This window comes from Hyperolius riggenbachi, chromosome 8, assembly GCF_040937935.1.
Source record: "Hyperolius riggenbachi isolate aHypRig1 chromosome 8, aHypRig1.pri, whole genome shotgun sequence".
NCBI classification, from domain to species: Eukaryota; Metazoa; Chordata; class Amphibia; order Anura; family Hyperoliidae; genus Hyperolius; species Hyperolius riggenbachi.
The window spans coordinates 248986423-248999881 of NC_090653.1; the positions used below are offsets into that span (position 1 = coordinate 248986423).

General features: G+C 47.0%; 1 protein-coding gene across 3 annotated transcripts in view; it reads left to right on the top strand.

The window, feature by feature from the left end:
- SH2D3C (SH2 domain containing 3C) overlaps positions 1-13459 on the top strand; it is a 153296-nt gene that overhangs the window by 92192 nt on the left and 47645 nt on the right. For all 3 annotated transcript variants that reach the window (XM_068248566.1, XM_068248567.1, XM_068248568.1), the window contains one exon: positions 1407-1446. In XM_068248566.1, the coding sequence (XP_068104667.1) occupies positions 1407-1446 (40 nt within the window). The remainder of the gene's footprint in view (positions 1-1406; positions 1447-13459) is intronic.

The following is a 13459-nucleotide window of genomic DNA, read 5'->3' on the forward strand; positions in this document are numbered from 1 at the left end:
TGTGGGTGCAGATGTAGGACATGTGCAGTCAGGCCAGCGCATATACACTAATGCCCAACCAGGCAGAGACTGCCAGGTAGCAAAGGAGGGGGATGGAGGAGAACGGGGGGAGCGGTGGGCATCAGGACAGCTTTCCATACATACCTTCTCCCCCTATTTTTCCTAATCACTTCAGCTCTTGTATCCTTTAAGTCAGGAGTCCCCAAACTTTTACGGTCAAGGTCTGGAACAACATACTTCAGGCTGCTGGGGGGCCGGAACATACATAAAATGATGATGAAAAACATCACATTGAATCTAGGTATTGATTTCCCCCAAGCATGCCCGGAACCTAGCATCAGCCATTCAGCCATGCATCACCCAAAGAACGTCTTTGTGCATCAGACAGTGAAGCATACCCAGGTGACAACCTGTCGTCCAGTTGGACAGCAGTGTCACTTGATTTGGCATTGGATTGGAAGCCAATGTGGATGTGGATGAGTGATGCCGGCACTGCTATTCTATATGTGGGCCGCCGATATTTACAGGTGCATTGGGCTGCATCTATAAGTTTACATTTTGTGTGTGGGGTTGGGGAGTCAGTGAAAATGCCTTGGCAGGCCGCATCCGGCCCGCGTGCCTTAAGCCCCATCTACACCATGCCATTTTGCAGCGATCCGGCGGCTCGATTAGCCGCCGAATCGCCTCCTCCGCGTGCCCGCCGCGTCCCCACTCGCTGCGCGTGCGCCGCATTCGATTCCCCGCTCGTCCCCGCCGGCGCCGCTTATCTCCCGCACGATTCCCTGCCATTGTCCCCTCGCGGGGATCGAGCAGGGAATCGGCGGTGTGGAGATCCGTCCTGTCGGACGCATCAGCGGCTCGATTGATAAGGAGCATCGCGGCCGCATCTACTCGTATAGATGCGGCTTAAGTTTGAGGACCACTGCTTTAAGTGGTCAAAGTGGTTAAAGGTGGCTACATACCATACAATAAAATAATCCAGTTTTACAATAATTTCGATAAAAACTATCGGTTGTACAGAAAAATCTAAAGGTTTTTTTATTATTATTATTCTTACGTGAAATTTCCTGTTTTTTCTTGTCCGGGAGTTTTGGATTTTTCTGATTTATGAAAATTGAATGGTGTATGGTAGTTTGTCAGTTTCTTATGTGTAGATACAAGCAATTTTTGCAGTCTGCATAATTTTCGTAATTGGGTAAAAATGTAACACGTGTGTGGTACATTGGACAGATTTTCCAAATGGTACAATCAATGAAAAAAAATCGATTGTAATTCTTGAATTGAAAAGAAAATTAAAAAATGGTATGGCGTGTGGCCACCTTTGTACACAGGCTTCATTATATCTGCACTTTCCGTATATATATATATAACCTCTGTTCACAGCTTGTCTCCTTTGTGTTTTGCAGTGCATGTAATAACCAGGATACCGGAAGTGAATATGTGAAGGTAAGCTTCATTTTCTTTTTCTTTACTGCTTGCCTGACACTCGTTTCAACATATCACTACCCATCACTAAAGGCCCCAATACATAGCGGATTAGTGCCTATCGATGCCTCTCAAACTCCCTTATTGTCTGTTGGCATGTGTGCAATTTCTAACGACTCCTGATGAGGTGATCATACAGTCGCTTACGCTCGTCACAGACAGATGAGGAGGAATGTTTTGATCTGTATTGACCTGATGAAGCGGGCATGCACTGTTGAAACGTGTTGGTTGTTACTTGAATAAAACTTTCCCACATTTACACTGGCTTAATTCTTCCGGAGAGGTCAGGCCAACGCTGTCTCTCCTTTTTAGTAGTTAGTAGATTTTTTGCGATTTTAAAAAGAACCCTTGAAATGTAACCAACCAGTTCCTGTTTCACATAGTTACATAGTTATTTGGGTTGAAAAAATACATACGTCCATAGAGTTCAACCAGACCTGGAAAACCGAGTGGGGACAGTGATTTCCCGGCAGCTTCTAACGGTGGTTGCAAAGATTTGCAAACCACCTTTGTGAGTATATACAGTATCAACTTCACATTACAATGGCCTCAAGCAAAGGGCGTAACAATAGACCCTGCAAGGGATGCAGCTGCAGGGGGGCCAGAAGCCACAGGGGGGCCCTGTCCTGAGAGACTGACAACCAAGTGCAAGGAGAGAAAAAAAGTTCTGCTCTCTGCACAGTTGTTCTAATGACTGCATCTGTTCAGCCACTGATAACGAATCGTACAAAGTTTTGTAGACAAAGATTTGTAGACAGTCCCTACTCGGCATGCAGGGGGAGGGGCCCCATTCAAAGTTTTGCAGGGGGGCCCAGTGATTTCTAGTTACGCCCCTGGCCTCAAGTTTTAGTGTTACTGCACCAATGGGCTCCTGGTCTGTCTTTATCCCTTAGATCAGGGATGTCAAACCGGTCCTACGAGGGCCGAGGTCCTCACACATTTTTGACACAGCTCAAATTAATTGATGGGTGTGAATCAGGAAAGGTGAGGTCCATCAGGTAGAACACATTCCTCTCTTTCTCTGTCCATCCAAAACACTGGCATGGATCTGGCCCTCCAGGCCTGGAGTTCGACACCTGTGCCTTAGATCAGTGTTCCCCAACCCTGTCCTCAAGGCCCACCAACAGTGCCTGTTTTGTGGAAATCCACACAAGTAGTTAATCAGCTCTACTGAGACACTACCTGTGAATGTTTGTGGTTTCCTGCAAAACATGTAGTATTTGCGGGCCTTGAGGACAGGGTTGGGGAACTCTGCATTAGATGATCCAGGGCTCTGGTAACTACTTTAACCATCATCACAACCAATCTCAGTGTGAGCACTCCTTTTTAGTAGCACTTTTTTTTAGTGACTGATGTGTTATCCATTGGTTGCCAATAGTCTGTCAGAAACTAGGGGGGCGTGGCTTGTGCTTCTATCGGCCTGATGACACCATGATGTCATAGTCATCACTGCTGGGAGCAGGTGAGCCAATAAATGAGGGAAAAGAGGTGTAAGAGGGCCAATCTGAGGAAGCAACAGGCTGTCGGTGGTGCTAACGCTGCCCCTGCTGACAGCTGGCAGAACCGAAGAGATTCTGGTTTTGTGATGAGTTTAGTGTAACAGAATTAATAAATCCCCCTCTGAGTCTTATGTAACAGCTTGCATGTATTTGGTTCACCTACTGGTTTCCTGACAGGGTATATCCCTCCTGAGTGGACAAGCTTTTTGCTGTGGCAGCTGCCTGCAGTTTTTAATTAAGAACTGTCATATAAGCAGCCACTGAAGAATTTTTCATTATAGAATGTTTTATTTTGGAGGGTTACAGTCCAGAACTTGTATTATAATGCAATGGTGTAAAATGCATAGAGAGATTACTTACTGGCTCCAAATAGTCACATTAATTGTATTATTATGCCTTTACATACTGATTTTCCATTTTACAAAGAACACTATGCAAATCACTATCTGTCCCTCACTGGTGCTTACAATCGTAACCCTCGTACACACGGCAGCACTTTTGTCGCCTAGCAGGGATTTGGTACTTGATACCCTCAGCAAGTGTATTGTTGAAGCTGTATACAGTAGATGCAGCAATAGCCTCCATGCAAGCGATGCATATTTTGATATGGGGGGGGGGGGGGGGGGGGTTGGAAAGAGAATCAGCAGTGAGTGGCAGATGGTTCTATTATGGGCGAAGGTGTTGGGGGAGAACAATATGATTCGGTGTCGGGGATCGTTAAAGATTCAGCATGCTGGATGTTTAACAGACCTCTTGCGGTTACTGTACACACACTAGATTCGCGCTAGATTCTTGGACGACCAAAAACATGGACGTGGCCACAAACAAAATGTGGGTGTGGTCATGGGTGGAGTAAAATTTACATGAAATTAACAGCAGTCTAAGTAGACCTGTCCAGCAAAATGTTGGATGAAGCCCCCTCTCCATTAATACAAAAAAGAAAGCCCACACACACACACACACACACAAAAAAAATGCAACAAATCACATATAATAGGCAGTGTCCCTTTAAGGGACCCTGAGCAGTCATGAAAAATGAAATGGGTACTTACCTGGGGCTTCCTGCAGCCCACCGTAGGCTGCGAGGTCCCCCGGCATCGCCCTGACTCCTCTCCCAATCCCGCATGCGCGTTTTTCTAACTGAACCGTGAATGCGCAGGACCTGGTCACACTGATTTCGGCCGCTACGCGCATCACTCCGACACACTGGTCGGAGTGATACGCGTAGCGGCCGGCGTGATGACGTAGAGCGTGGCCGTCCAGGAAGTATATGGACGACTTTCAGCCCGAAAGTTGCCGGTAACAGAGCCACCAGCGGGACCGGAAGAGGAGGAGGATGCCGGAGGACCTTGCGGCCTACGGTGGGCTGGAGGAAGCCCCAGGTAAGTACCAATTTCATTTTTAACTACTACTCAGGGTCCCTTTAAAGTGAATCATAAGTAAAAAAAAAAAAAAACTTTTTAACTTAACTGGGGTTTTTTCCAGCCCCCTGGACTCCTACTGAGCCCATGACATCCCCCTGATCCCCTTCGGGCAGCGGCACAACCTCCGCAAATCTGGGCCGTCGCCGCCGTCTTACAGGGGTCACGCCGCAGCCTTGGTCGTCTAATGAACCCCCAACCTCCCTCAATTCAATTTTCTAGTCATCTGTTGGTTGCCCCATCCCTCAATAGTATTCTTTGCTGTCTAGTGGCCCCCATCCCCCAATAGTATTCCCTCTCCAAGTCCAGAGACATCTTATATAGCCGGCACTTCTCCCCCTGGTGTCTGAGAATTTAGCCTTCCTGTAGCTCCTAGCGGCTTTCCGACATCTTCGTACAGCCCCCAGCGTGTCATCTGAACCGCATCAGGAACTGGAAAGCCGCTAGAAGCTACAGGAAGGCTAGAAGACGTTGCTGGAGGCCTGGTGAGTATTTTATGGACTGTAACCCCCCCCCCCCCCCAAAAAAAAAAAAAAACCCAAAGCACAGTCCCTGTTATCCCCTCAGGCATGCTGGTTGGCTGAGACTTCCGATTACCTGTGTTCTAGATCAGTGTTTCTCAACATTTTATTGGTATGTACCCCTTTTAAAGTCCTGTACTCGCCAAGTACCCCTTAGCATAGTAAACATTAACACAAGTACCCCTTGACAAATATATATTTCATCGTAGTAAATTATAATTGGTTCTAAACAATTTCCAAGCATTTCCTATTGCTTTTAATTGGCTAAAACACTAATTTGGTGTTGTTTAAATAAGATTTATCATTTTCTAAAACTCAAAATGTGTTATTCTTGGTTAAGTTTATCAAGCCCGAGTACCCCTTGGAACCATCAGAAGTACCCCCTGGGGTACGTGTACCACACGTTGAGAACCTAGGTTCTAGATAACAGACACTTTGCTGTACTGTGTGGGCAGGGGTCATACTTGCAAGAATCGCACACGTCTTGGAATCAAAATTTTATTGGTGTGTTCACATTTTGTTTCTGCATTATTTCCTATATTTTAAAATCAGATGGCCTTTGGCCAGTCATGTGTTTTTCATGACAATATAATTCACAGCTACACGTAAAATCGGTAACGAACACAGTAAATCGCAGACAGAAACATGCTATCGCAAAAGTGATTGCAGTGTGCCAGAGACATTGAATTCGCACGAAAATACGAGTGAAAAAGTGTGCCCCCTGTTTACTCATTAGAACAAAAAAAGTGGCAAGGCCTGGTACACACCATGCAGTTTTCCTGTCAGATCTGGAAATTTCCCATCAATTGATAATTTTCAGCATGTTCGATCTGCTTCCGTTAGAGAACAAGATTGATTTTGTGCAGTACTGATCTCAAAATCGATTCCTTTCTCAGTCGGAAGCAGATCAAACAGGCTTGAAATGATCAATCTGACGTAAAAATTGCATGGCGCTTATAAGGCATAAGAGTGATGAAATCGCTCACAGAGGTGCTTAATGCAGATCTGGGCTACTACTGCTATATACTCTTATTTGAATTGCCTGAGGAAGTGGGGTCACGCCAGCAAAACGCATTCTGAAAACGTGGAGTGTATAAAATAAAAAATTTTTGTGTTGTATCTTGAAACAAACTTGTTTCTGAGTGTCCTTTAGAGTGGTCCGATTTCCACCACAACCACGTCCATGTTTTACATTTTTTTTATCATATTGTTTTATTCTTTTGGCGCCTCTGTTCATTTGCATTGATTGTCTATCCACCCTGGTGGAAGGGCGGAAAACGTTATACGTTTCTTCCTATCTACAGAGAGCGACTTCTTATCCCTGAGTAGGGACATGTGTAATCTCCCTTCCTGCTGTTACAGTGGTTGCCTGTGAGGTAACCTTGGTTTGTGAGTATCCTATACTTACCTTTCATTTCTCCTCCCTTGTGTCCATTAGAGATGTGGCGAACGGTTCCCGAACTGTTCGCCGACGAACATCTCTGAATCCCTGGGAGGTTTACTACTTTCGGGTCACTCTGACCCGGAGTAGTACGCCTGCTCTGCCCGGCAGAGCGCGTCCTACATCGCGCTCCTGTTGCCGGGCACTTTCTGCGCATGTGCGTGACGTCATGAACGACATCACGCTCAGGCGTACTACTCCGGGTCAGAGCGACCCGGAAGTAGTAAACCCCCCCAGAGATGTTCGCCCAGCGAACTGTTCGCCACATCTCTAGTGTCCATACATACTACACTATATTGGGCTCTCAGTGTCCCTGTGTTCTTCTCCCTTAAGAGTGATGAAATGTCCTCTAGTACGAAATATGTAGTTGAGGCTATTTAACTTCTTCATATGATACACCATGACCTGAATAAATGCAAACCTTTACAGAAAAGCTACAAAATAACAGTACATGGGGTCCTCCAGGCGTGTAAATAGAAGCACGGACCCGCCATTAGCCCGTAATTCCCAATCCAGTATTTCCTTATTCCTTCTGGTAAATCACCTCTAATGAGTTAATTATTGTTTTCCAACGAGTCCCGCATAAGACAGATGAAGATGGAGCACCAGATGTGATGTTGAACAGTCGCATTTTGATCTGGCTGGCTCGCCACTGCGCACATCTGAATCGCAATTACAACTCCACATTGATCTCGTAGCTGGAAAATGAATCCACTCTTGGGAATGCAAATATATTTTTATTCTCTGAGTGCAAAAATAGCAATAGTGGTACATGAAATTTCTGCCTATTTCCATAAACTGCTCCTATTTGCTACACGCTTTTATTTCCAGTCACTCCAGCACCAAAGGGAGCATAATAAGCATATTCTTGCTGTAGCGGCGTTCATAAACCTCTGTTTGCAAAAGTGCTTTGATCTCTCCCCCCCCCCCCCACCCAGAAACTGGGTCACGGGTTTTGCTCGTAGTGATAAATTGGAAAGCACAGGCGAGCCAGGCTGCTTGCTGTTTGTTAGTGGGAATGTGCTTATAAATACCTTTATGTAGAGGGGGTTGCTTTCTTTATAATTGCCTATTGTTTTCTGTGCCTGGGGTAGACGTGCTTTACGCTCCATATTGTTCCATCACAGGAAAGTGTCAAGAAACTTTCCAAAACAAATTAATTCCCACTAGGGGTGGGCTGTCAAGAGGGGAAAAACCAATTTCAACCTGAACCGTACAGTATTGCCATCTTAAGCCTCGTACACACGTCTGACTAAAGTCGGCTAAGGCAGGTGATAATGACCACCTCACCAGATAGGCGGTCGTGTGTATAGTGGCCCCCAATCCGCGATCCCCAACCCGCAAGCGATCCACCTGTAGGATCAACTCACCCCCTAGACTGACGATTTCTTTGAAGACGCCGCTCCTCCTCCACCTAGCATTATACTACGTACACACTATTGCTGGGAATACACGGCTCGATTCTGAGCTATTTAGATGGCTCGATAGATAATTTCCGACATGTCCGAACTCCCGCCCCATCGTTTCCACGCTCGATTCCACATTGAGGTCAATGAAAAAAGATAAGAAAAAGATAAGAGAATCGCCTGCGGAATCGAGCGGGGAATCGATCGGGCAGGAGAATTGAGTGGCAAAATCGAGCTGTGTATGCCCAGCATAAGAGATTTTCTGTCCAATTTACTGTCAGATCGATTATTTCCAACATGTCCAATCTGATTTCCGTTTGATTTCCGATCATTTTCCGATAGGTGTGTACGGAAAACAGTTGGAAATTGAACGGAAAATGATCGGAAATCAGATTGGACATGTTAGATATAATCGATCTGACAGTAAATCTGCCAGAAAATCTTATAGTGTGTACTTAGCATTAAGGCACGTTTCCACTGTAGTTTATGCTGGGCATACACAGCTCGTTTTTGCCGCTCGATTCTCCCGTTTGATTGTTTCGCCGCTCGATTCTGCAGTCGATTCTCTTATCTTCCGCTCGTTTTTCTTATCTTTTTCCATTCACTGCTATCAGGAATTGAGCGGCGAAACGATCGGGAGGGAGATCGGATCGTCATGCGGTTTCCCATCGGCAGCTATGGGGACTCGGATGCGTGCTGTGGAAAACAGCAGCATGCTATCCATACGTAAATTTGCATCAATTGAAACTACTCCATTGACGTGAATTGGTCGCAGTTTCCTTGCATTGTGATGCGGAGCGGTTTTCGCATAACAACGCGTCTAGTGGAAACGGGCCCTTAGGCTGGCGACACATTCTGTTGCCATGGAGGAGGTAGAATACATACAGTAGCAAGAAAGTATATGAACACTTTGGAATTATATGGATTTCTGCACAAATTGGTCACAAAATGTGATCTGATTTTTAACTAAAGGTGCTCATACATCTAGCAATGATGGTCAGATTCAACCAAGAGACAAATCTCCCTCTTATTGAATCTGATAAGAGAGAGATCTGTCAGCTGCCCATACACCACAGGCCGATTCCCAATCAATTTCAGCATGAAATCTCTTGGGAATCGGCCTTGTGTGCCGCATCCGCTGCTGTGCCTCTGTCCCCGTAAATGTATACATTACCTCTCCCCGGCCTCTGCTTGTCCCCCGCTGGCTTCCGTGTCTGCATACACGCATGCCCCGCATGGTTTCCTAGTAAGGGCGCGTGTGTGTGACGTCACATGCGCCCCCTTGCTAGGAAACCATGCGGGGCGCGCGTGTATGCAGACACGGAAGCCAGCGGGGGACAAGCGGAGGCCGAGGAGAGGTAATGTATACATTTACATGGGGCACGGGGAACATTTACATTAGGGGGGACAGCGTCGGGGGTTGCGTCGTTACCGCCACGCTCCCGAGCAACATCTTGCTGCATGCGCGATCGAGAATGCGACCAATTTTCGTCCCGAAATCGATTGCATTGTCGGTCGGGCATGCACTTGGCGGCACCGATTTTCATCCATTTTGATTATAATAATTGAATTGGATGGTCGATCGGCCGCCAAGTCGCCTGATGTATGGCCACCTTATGTCACAACAATAGACAATCACGCATATCTCCCAACTGTCCCTCTTTGGGAGCCCTGTCTCTCTGTCCCTCTTTACTCCTCATTTGTCCCTCTTTCAGGACTTTCTCCCTCTTTCTATGTAAATATATGTATTTCTCTACTAAAAATGTGTTTGATTGACTCTAAACTTTATTCTCATCTTTTAAATTGATATATTACTACTAATATCACTAATTTTAAAATGTAAATATGAAGGAAAATGAACCAGGATAGAAAGGACCAGTGTGATTTGAATTATAAACCAACATATTTTTCTTATGAAATCTTTATGGTATGCGTGACTAGGGGTGTGATGGGGCGTGATCAGGGGTGTGGCTTAAGTGTCCCTCTTTCTCACCTCAAAAAGTTGGGAGGTATGAATCACGGTCTGCTTAAACTAATACCACACAAATAATTAAATGTTTCTATGGGGAGGTGACAGATTTAATAACAGATCTGCTAGTGTAGTGGGCAGCACGGCGGCGTATTGGTTAGCGCTCTTGCCTTGCAGCGCTGGGTCCCTGGTTCAAATCCCGGCCAGGGCACTATCTGCAAGGAGTTTGTATGATCTCCCCGTGTCTGCGTGGGTTTCCTCCGGGTACTCCGGTTTCCTCCCACATCCCAAAAACAAACAGATAAGTTGATTGGCTCACCCTAAATTGGCCTTAGACTACAGTACTTACACTACATAATACATCCATACATAGACATATAATAGTAGGGATTAGATTGTGAGCTCCTTTGAGGGACAGTTAGTGATAAGACAATATATGTACTGTACAGCGCTGCGTAATATGTCGGCGCTATATAAATACTAAATAATAATAATAATAGTGTTTTCATTGGTGTCCTCACCAGTGACATAGAAATAGAGAGTGCGGAAGGTTTGACCACACCCAGGTCCTGGAGTAGAAGGCTTTGCTAGGGCCTTCATAAAGCCATTGCATTAGCTCTTCAGTGGTGCCTTAGTAGTATTGATCACTATTTTGTCTCACTAAGTACCCTGTTAGTTTGTGGTGGACAGGAACCGTGAAGATATTCTTGTTTAAATAAAACTGAATAGTTACAAAAAAAAAAAAAAAAATCAAACCCAAAGTACATGTTTTAGAACCATTTGGGGACATCTCCATGGATGATCCTGGCGCTATAGAAATCCAAAAATAATAATCTCCATCCAATTCTATTCTGTGTGCCAGTGTGCTGTCGCCATGGTTGCAAAACCGCAAAATTTGATTTTCCTGGCAATTTTAGAAAATTATAGCTGTGCACAAAATGAAATGGCAAACATAAAGTTGCTTGAGTATATTAAAGAAAGTGTAGTTGCACTTAAAATTTTGTGCATGCATATGGATTAATCAATTATTGTAAAAAGCACAGAAGGAAAGAAAGAAATGAGTAAATTGGAGTCATTCACAAGCAGTGTAGCGTTATCCGTGGGCAGAGAACCTTATTAGGAGAAGATGCTGCTTCCAAGAGGCACACTGCTGCCACACGTCTGTCTACAGCCATCGCAGCTCCATCAAAGGGAGCGTCTGTCAAGCAGCTCTCTGCCAGAAAGGACACACTCGTCTGTAGCTGCAGCCCTGCCAAGTCATCTGTCCTCACTAGCTAACAAAACAGGGTGGCGAGCTACAGGCCAATTTCCTGCTAAGGATGGGGACAGCTCACTCGCTGACTGACCAAGGATCCCGAGCTGGCAGGAATTAAATCACAGAGCAATATTTCCAAAAAATCAGATACTTGCCTAACAAGAGGGAAGCTTCCCACATCCTTCTCCAGACCACCGCCACTGCCCGGGACCCGTCCGCGCTCCTCATCATGCACGCTGCTATGCAGCGCCTGCACAAGTGTGGCTGCGTCTCCACACGGATTACTGCACAGGCACGGTCGTACCTCCACAGAGGCAGTGCATGAAGAGGAGAGCAGCCATGATAACATATCCGATAAGCTCTTGTTGGATAGGTTCTGGGGGTCCCCTCGCAACAATGGTGGGGTCCAGGATATAGAGCAGGGGTCTCAAACTCGCGGCCCGCGGGCCATTTGCGGCCCTCGATACAATATTTTGTGGCCCTCACCGGCAAAAGCTTCCTTATAGTTCGCTTCAGTGCTCCCAAGTAATCCGCCGCATCCCCACCGCTAAACGAGGGCTGCAGAGCCCCCAAAACGCCCGGGGGGCAATCCGCCGGCATTTCCTTTAAGGGGCAGAGCTTTCAGCTTCAGCTCTGCCCCTCCTGACGTCAGTCGCCGCACGGATCGCCGCCTCTCCCTGCCCCTCTCTGTGAAGGAAGAGTGAGAGCGGCGGGCAGAGGCGGCGATGCGCCGCGATTGTGAAATTCCTTATGCGGCCCAGCCTCATCCTGACTTTCCCTCCTGTGGCCCCCAGGTAAATTGAGTTTGAGACCCCTGATATAGAGGCTTCCAGGGCCGATTTTAGACTTTTTGCTGCATGAGGCAATCTTGTGAGGATGCCCCCCCCCCCCGAACTGGAATGATCGCACGGCACCCGACAATTTGCACCGCACATTATAGCTGTGGTCAAAATACCCTCAGTGTAGGTAGGTAGCCAGGTATAGGTGCCCCCAGTATTGGAAGCTAGGTACATTTGCCCCAGTATAGGTTAGCCAGGTACAGTTGCCCCCAGTATAGGTTAGCCAGGTACAGTTGCCCCCAGTATAGGTTAGCCAGGTACAGTTGCCCCCAGTATAGGTTAGCCAGGTACATTTGGCCCCAGTATAGGTTAGCCAGGTACAGTTGCCCCCAGTATAGGTTAGCCAGGTACATTTGGCCCCAGCATAGGTAGCCAGGTACAGTTGCCCCCAGTATAGGTTAGCCAGGTACAGTTGCCCCCAGTATAGGTTAGCCAGGTACAGTTGCACCCAGTATAGGTTGACCAGGCACTCTCTTCACTTCCTGTTCCTGCCTGGTGCTGTCCCCAGACTTCTGCCGCCTGAGGAAGTCGCTTCACTTGGCATCATGGGCAGGCCAGGCCTGGATGCTTCCATGTTCTTAGGTGAGTATCTCATTTTTTTTCTTTAAAGGGATACTTAAGGCAATGGTAAAACATCAGTTCTACTCACCTGGGGCCCCCCTGCAGCCGTTCTGTGCTCTTGCAGTCACTCACGGATCCTCATGTCCCCCGCCACCAGCTAGTTTCGTTTCGCCTGGCCACGCGCAGCCTTCTTCGCGTTCCTGTCCGAAATAACGAATCTGCATGTACAGACCACTCTGTTCCATCTATCTAAAAGCGAAACTGAAGATAGATTTAAAACAAACTGTTTTACTTACCTGGAGCTTCTGCAAGCCGTCCTTTCCCACGCCAATCCTGCACGATCTTCCACCAGCTAATTTCGGTTTCGCCGCCAGGCCACTGTGCCTGCGCGGCTCTGGCCACGCATATTCTTCTTCTTATTTCTATGGAGTTACTGTATGTACTGTATGTATAGTATCGTTTACTATCAGAGTAGGATCATCCACCAGGCAACATAGGCAAGTGCCTGTGGCCTAGTGGGTGTGAAGGGTCCCAGCTGCTACCTTATTTGCCTATTCTCTTATCTCAGGTTACCAATAACAGGGGAGTCAAAGCTACTATTTTGCCTTGGGTCCCATTTCATTGTGAGTCTTCTCTGATTTCTATTACTTGGAGTAAAGAAGGATGTCCAGATAGCTTAGTGTAACCCTGAGCCCCCAGGAATGTAAAGGCTTAACCCCCTCCCCCCAAAAAAGCGCCCTGTATTAAAAAGCAAAGCAAATATAATTTTGCCTTCTTAACCTCTTGCCGACCGCGTCACGCCGCTGGGCGTGGCCGCGGCGGCAGCCCCAGGACCGCCTAACACCGATTGGCGTAAAGTCCTGGGGCCAGCTAATGCAGGAGATCGCGCACAAGCTGCGTGCGCATCTCCTGCTTGGGGGGCGGAGCTCCGCCCCGCCTTTAGTCTCCGAGCGGCTATTGCCGCTCAGGAGACTGTTAGACGGCGTGATCGCCGTCTATTTACGTGTATAGCGCTGCGATCGGCAGCAGCGCTGTACTGGGGACAGCCGGCTGTCCCCCTGG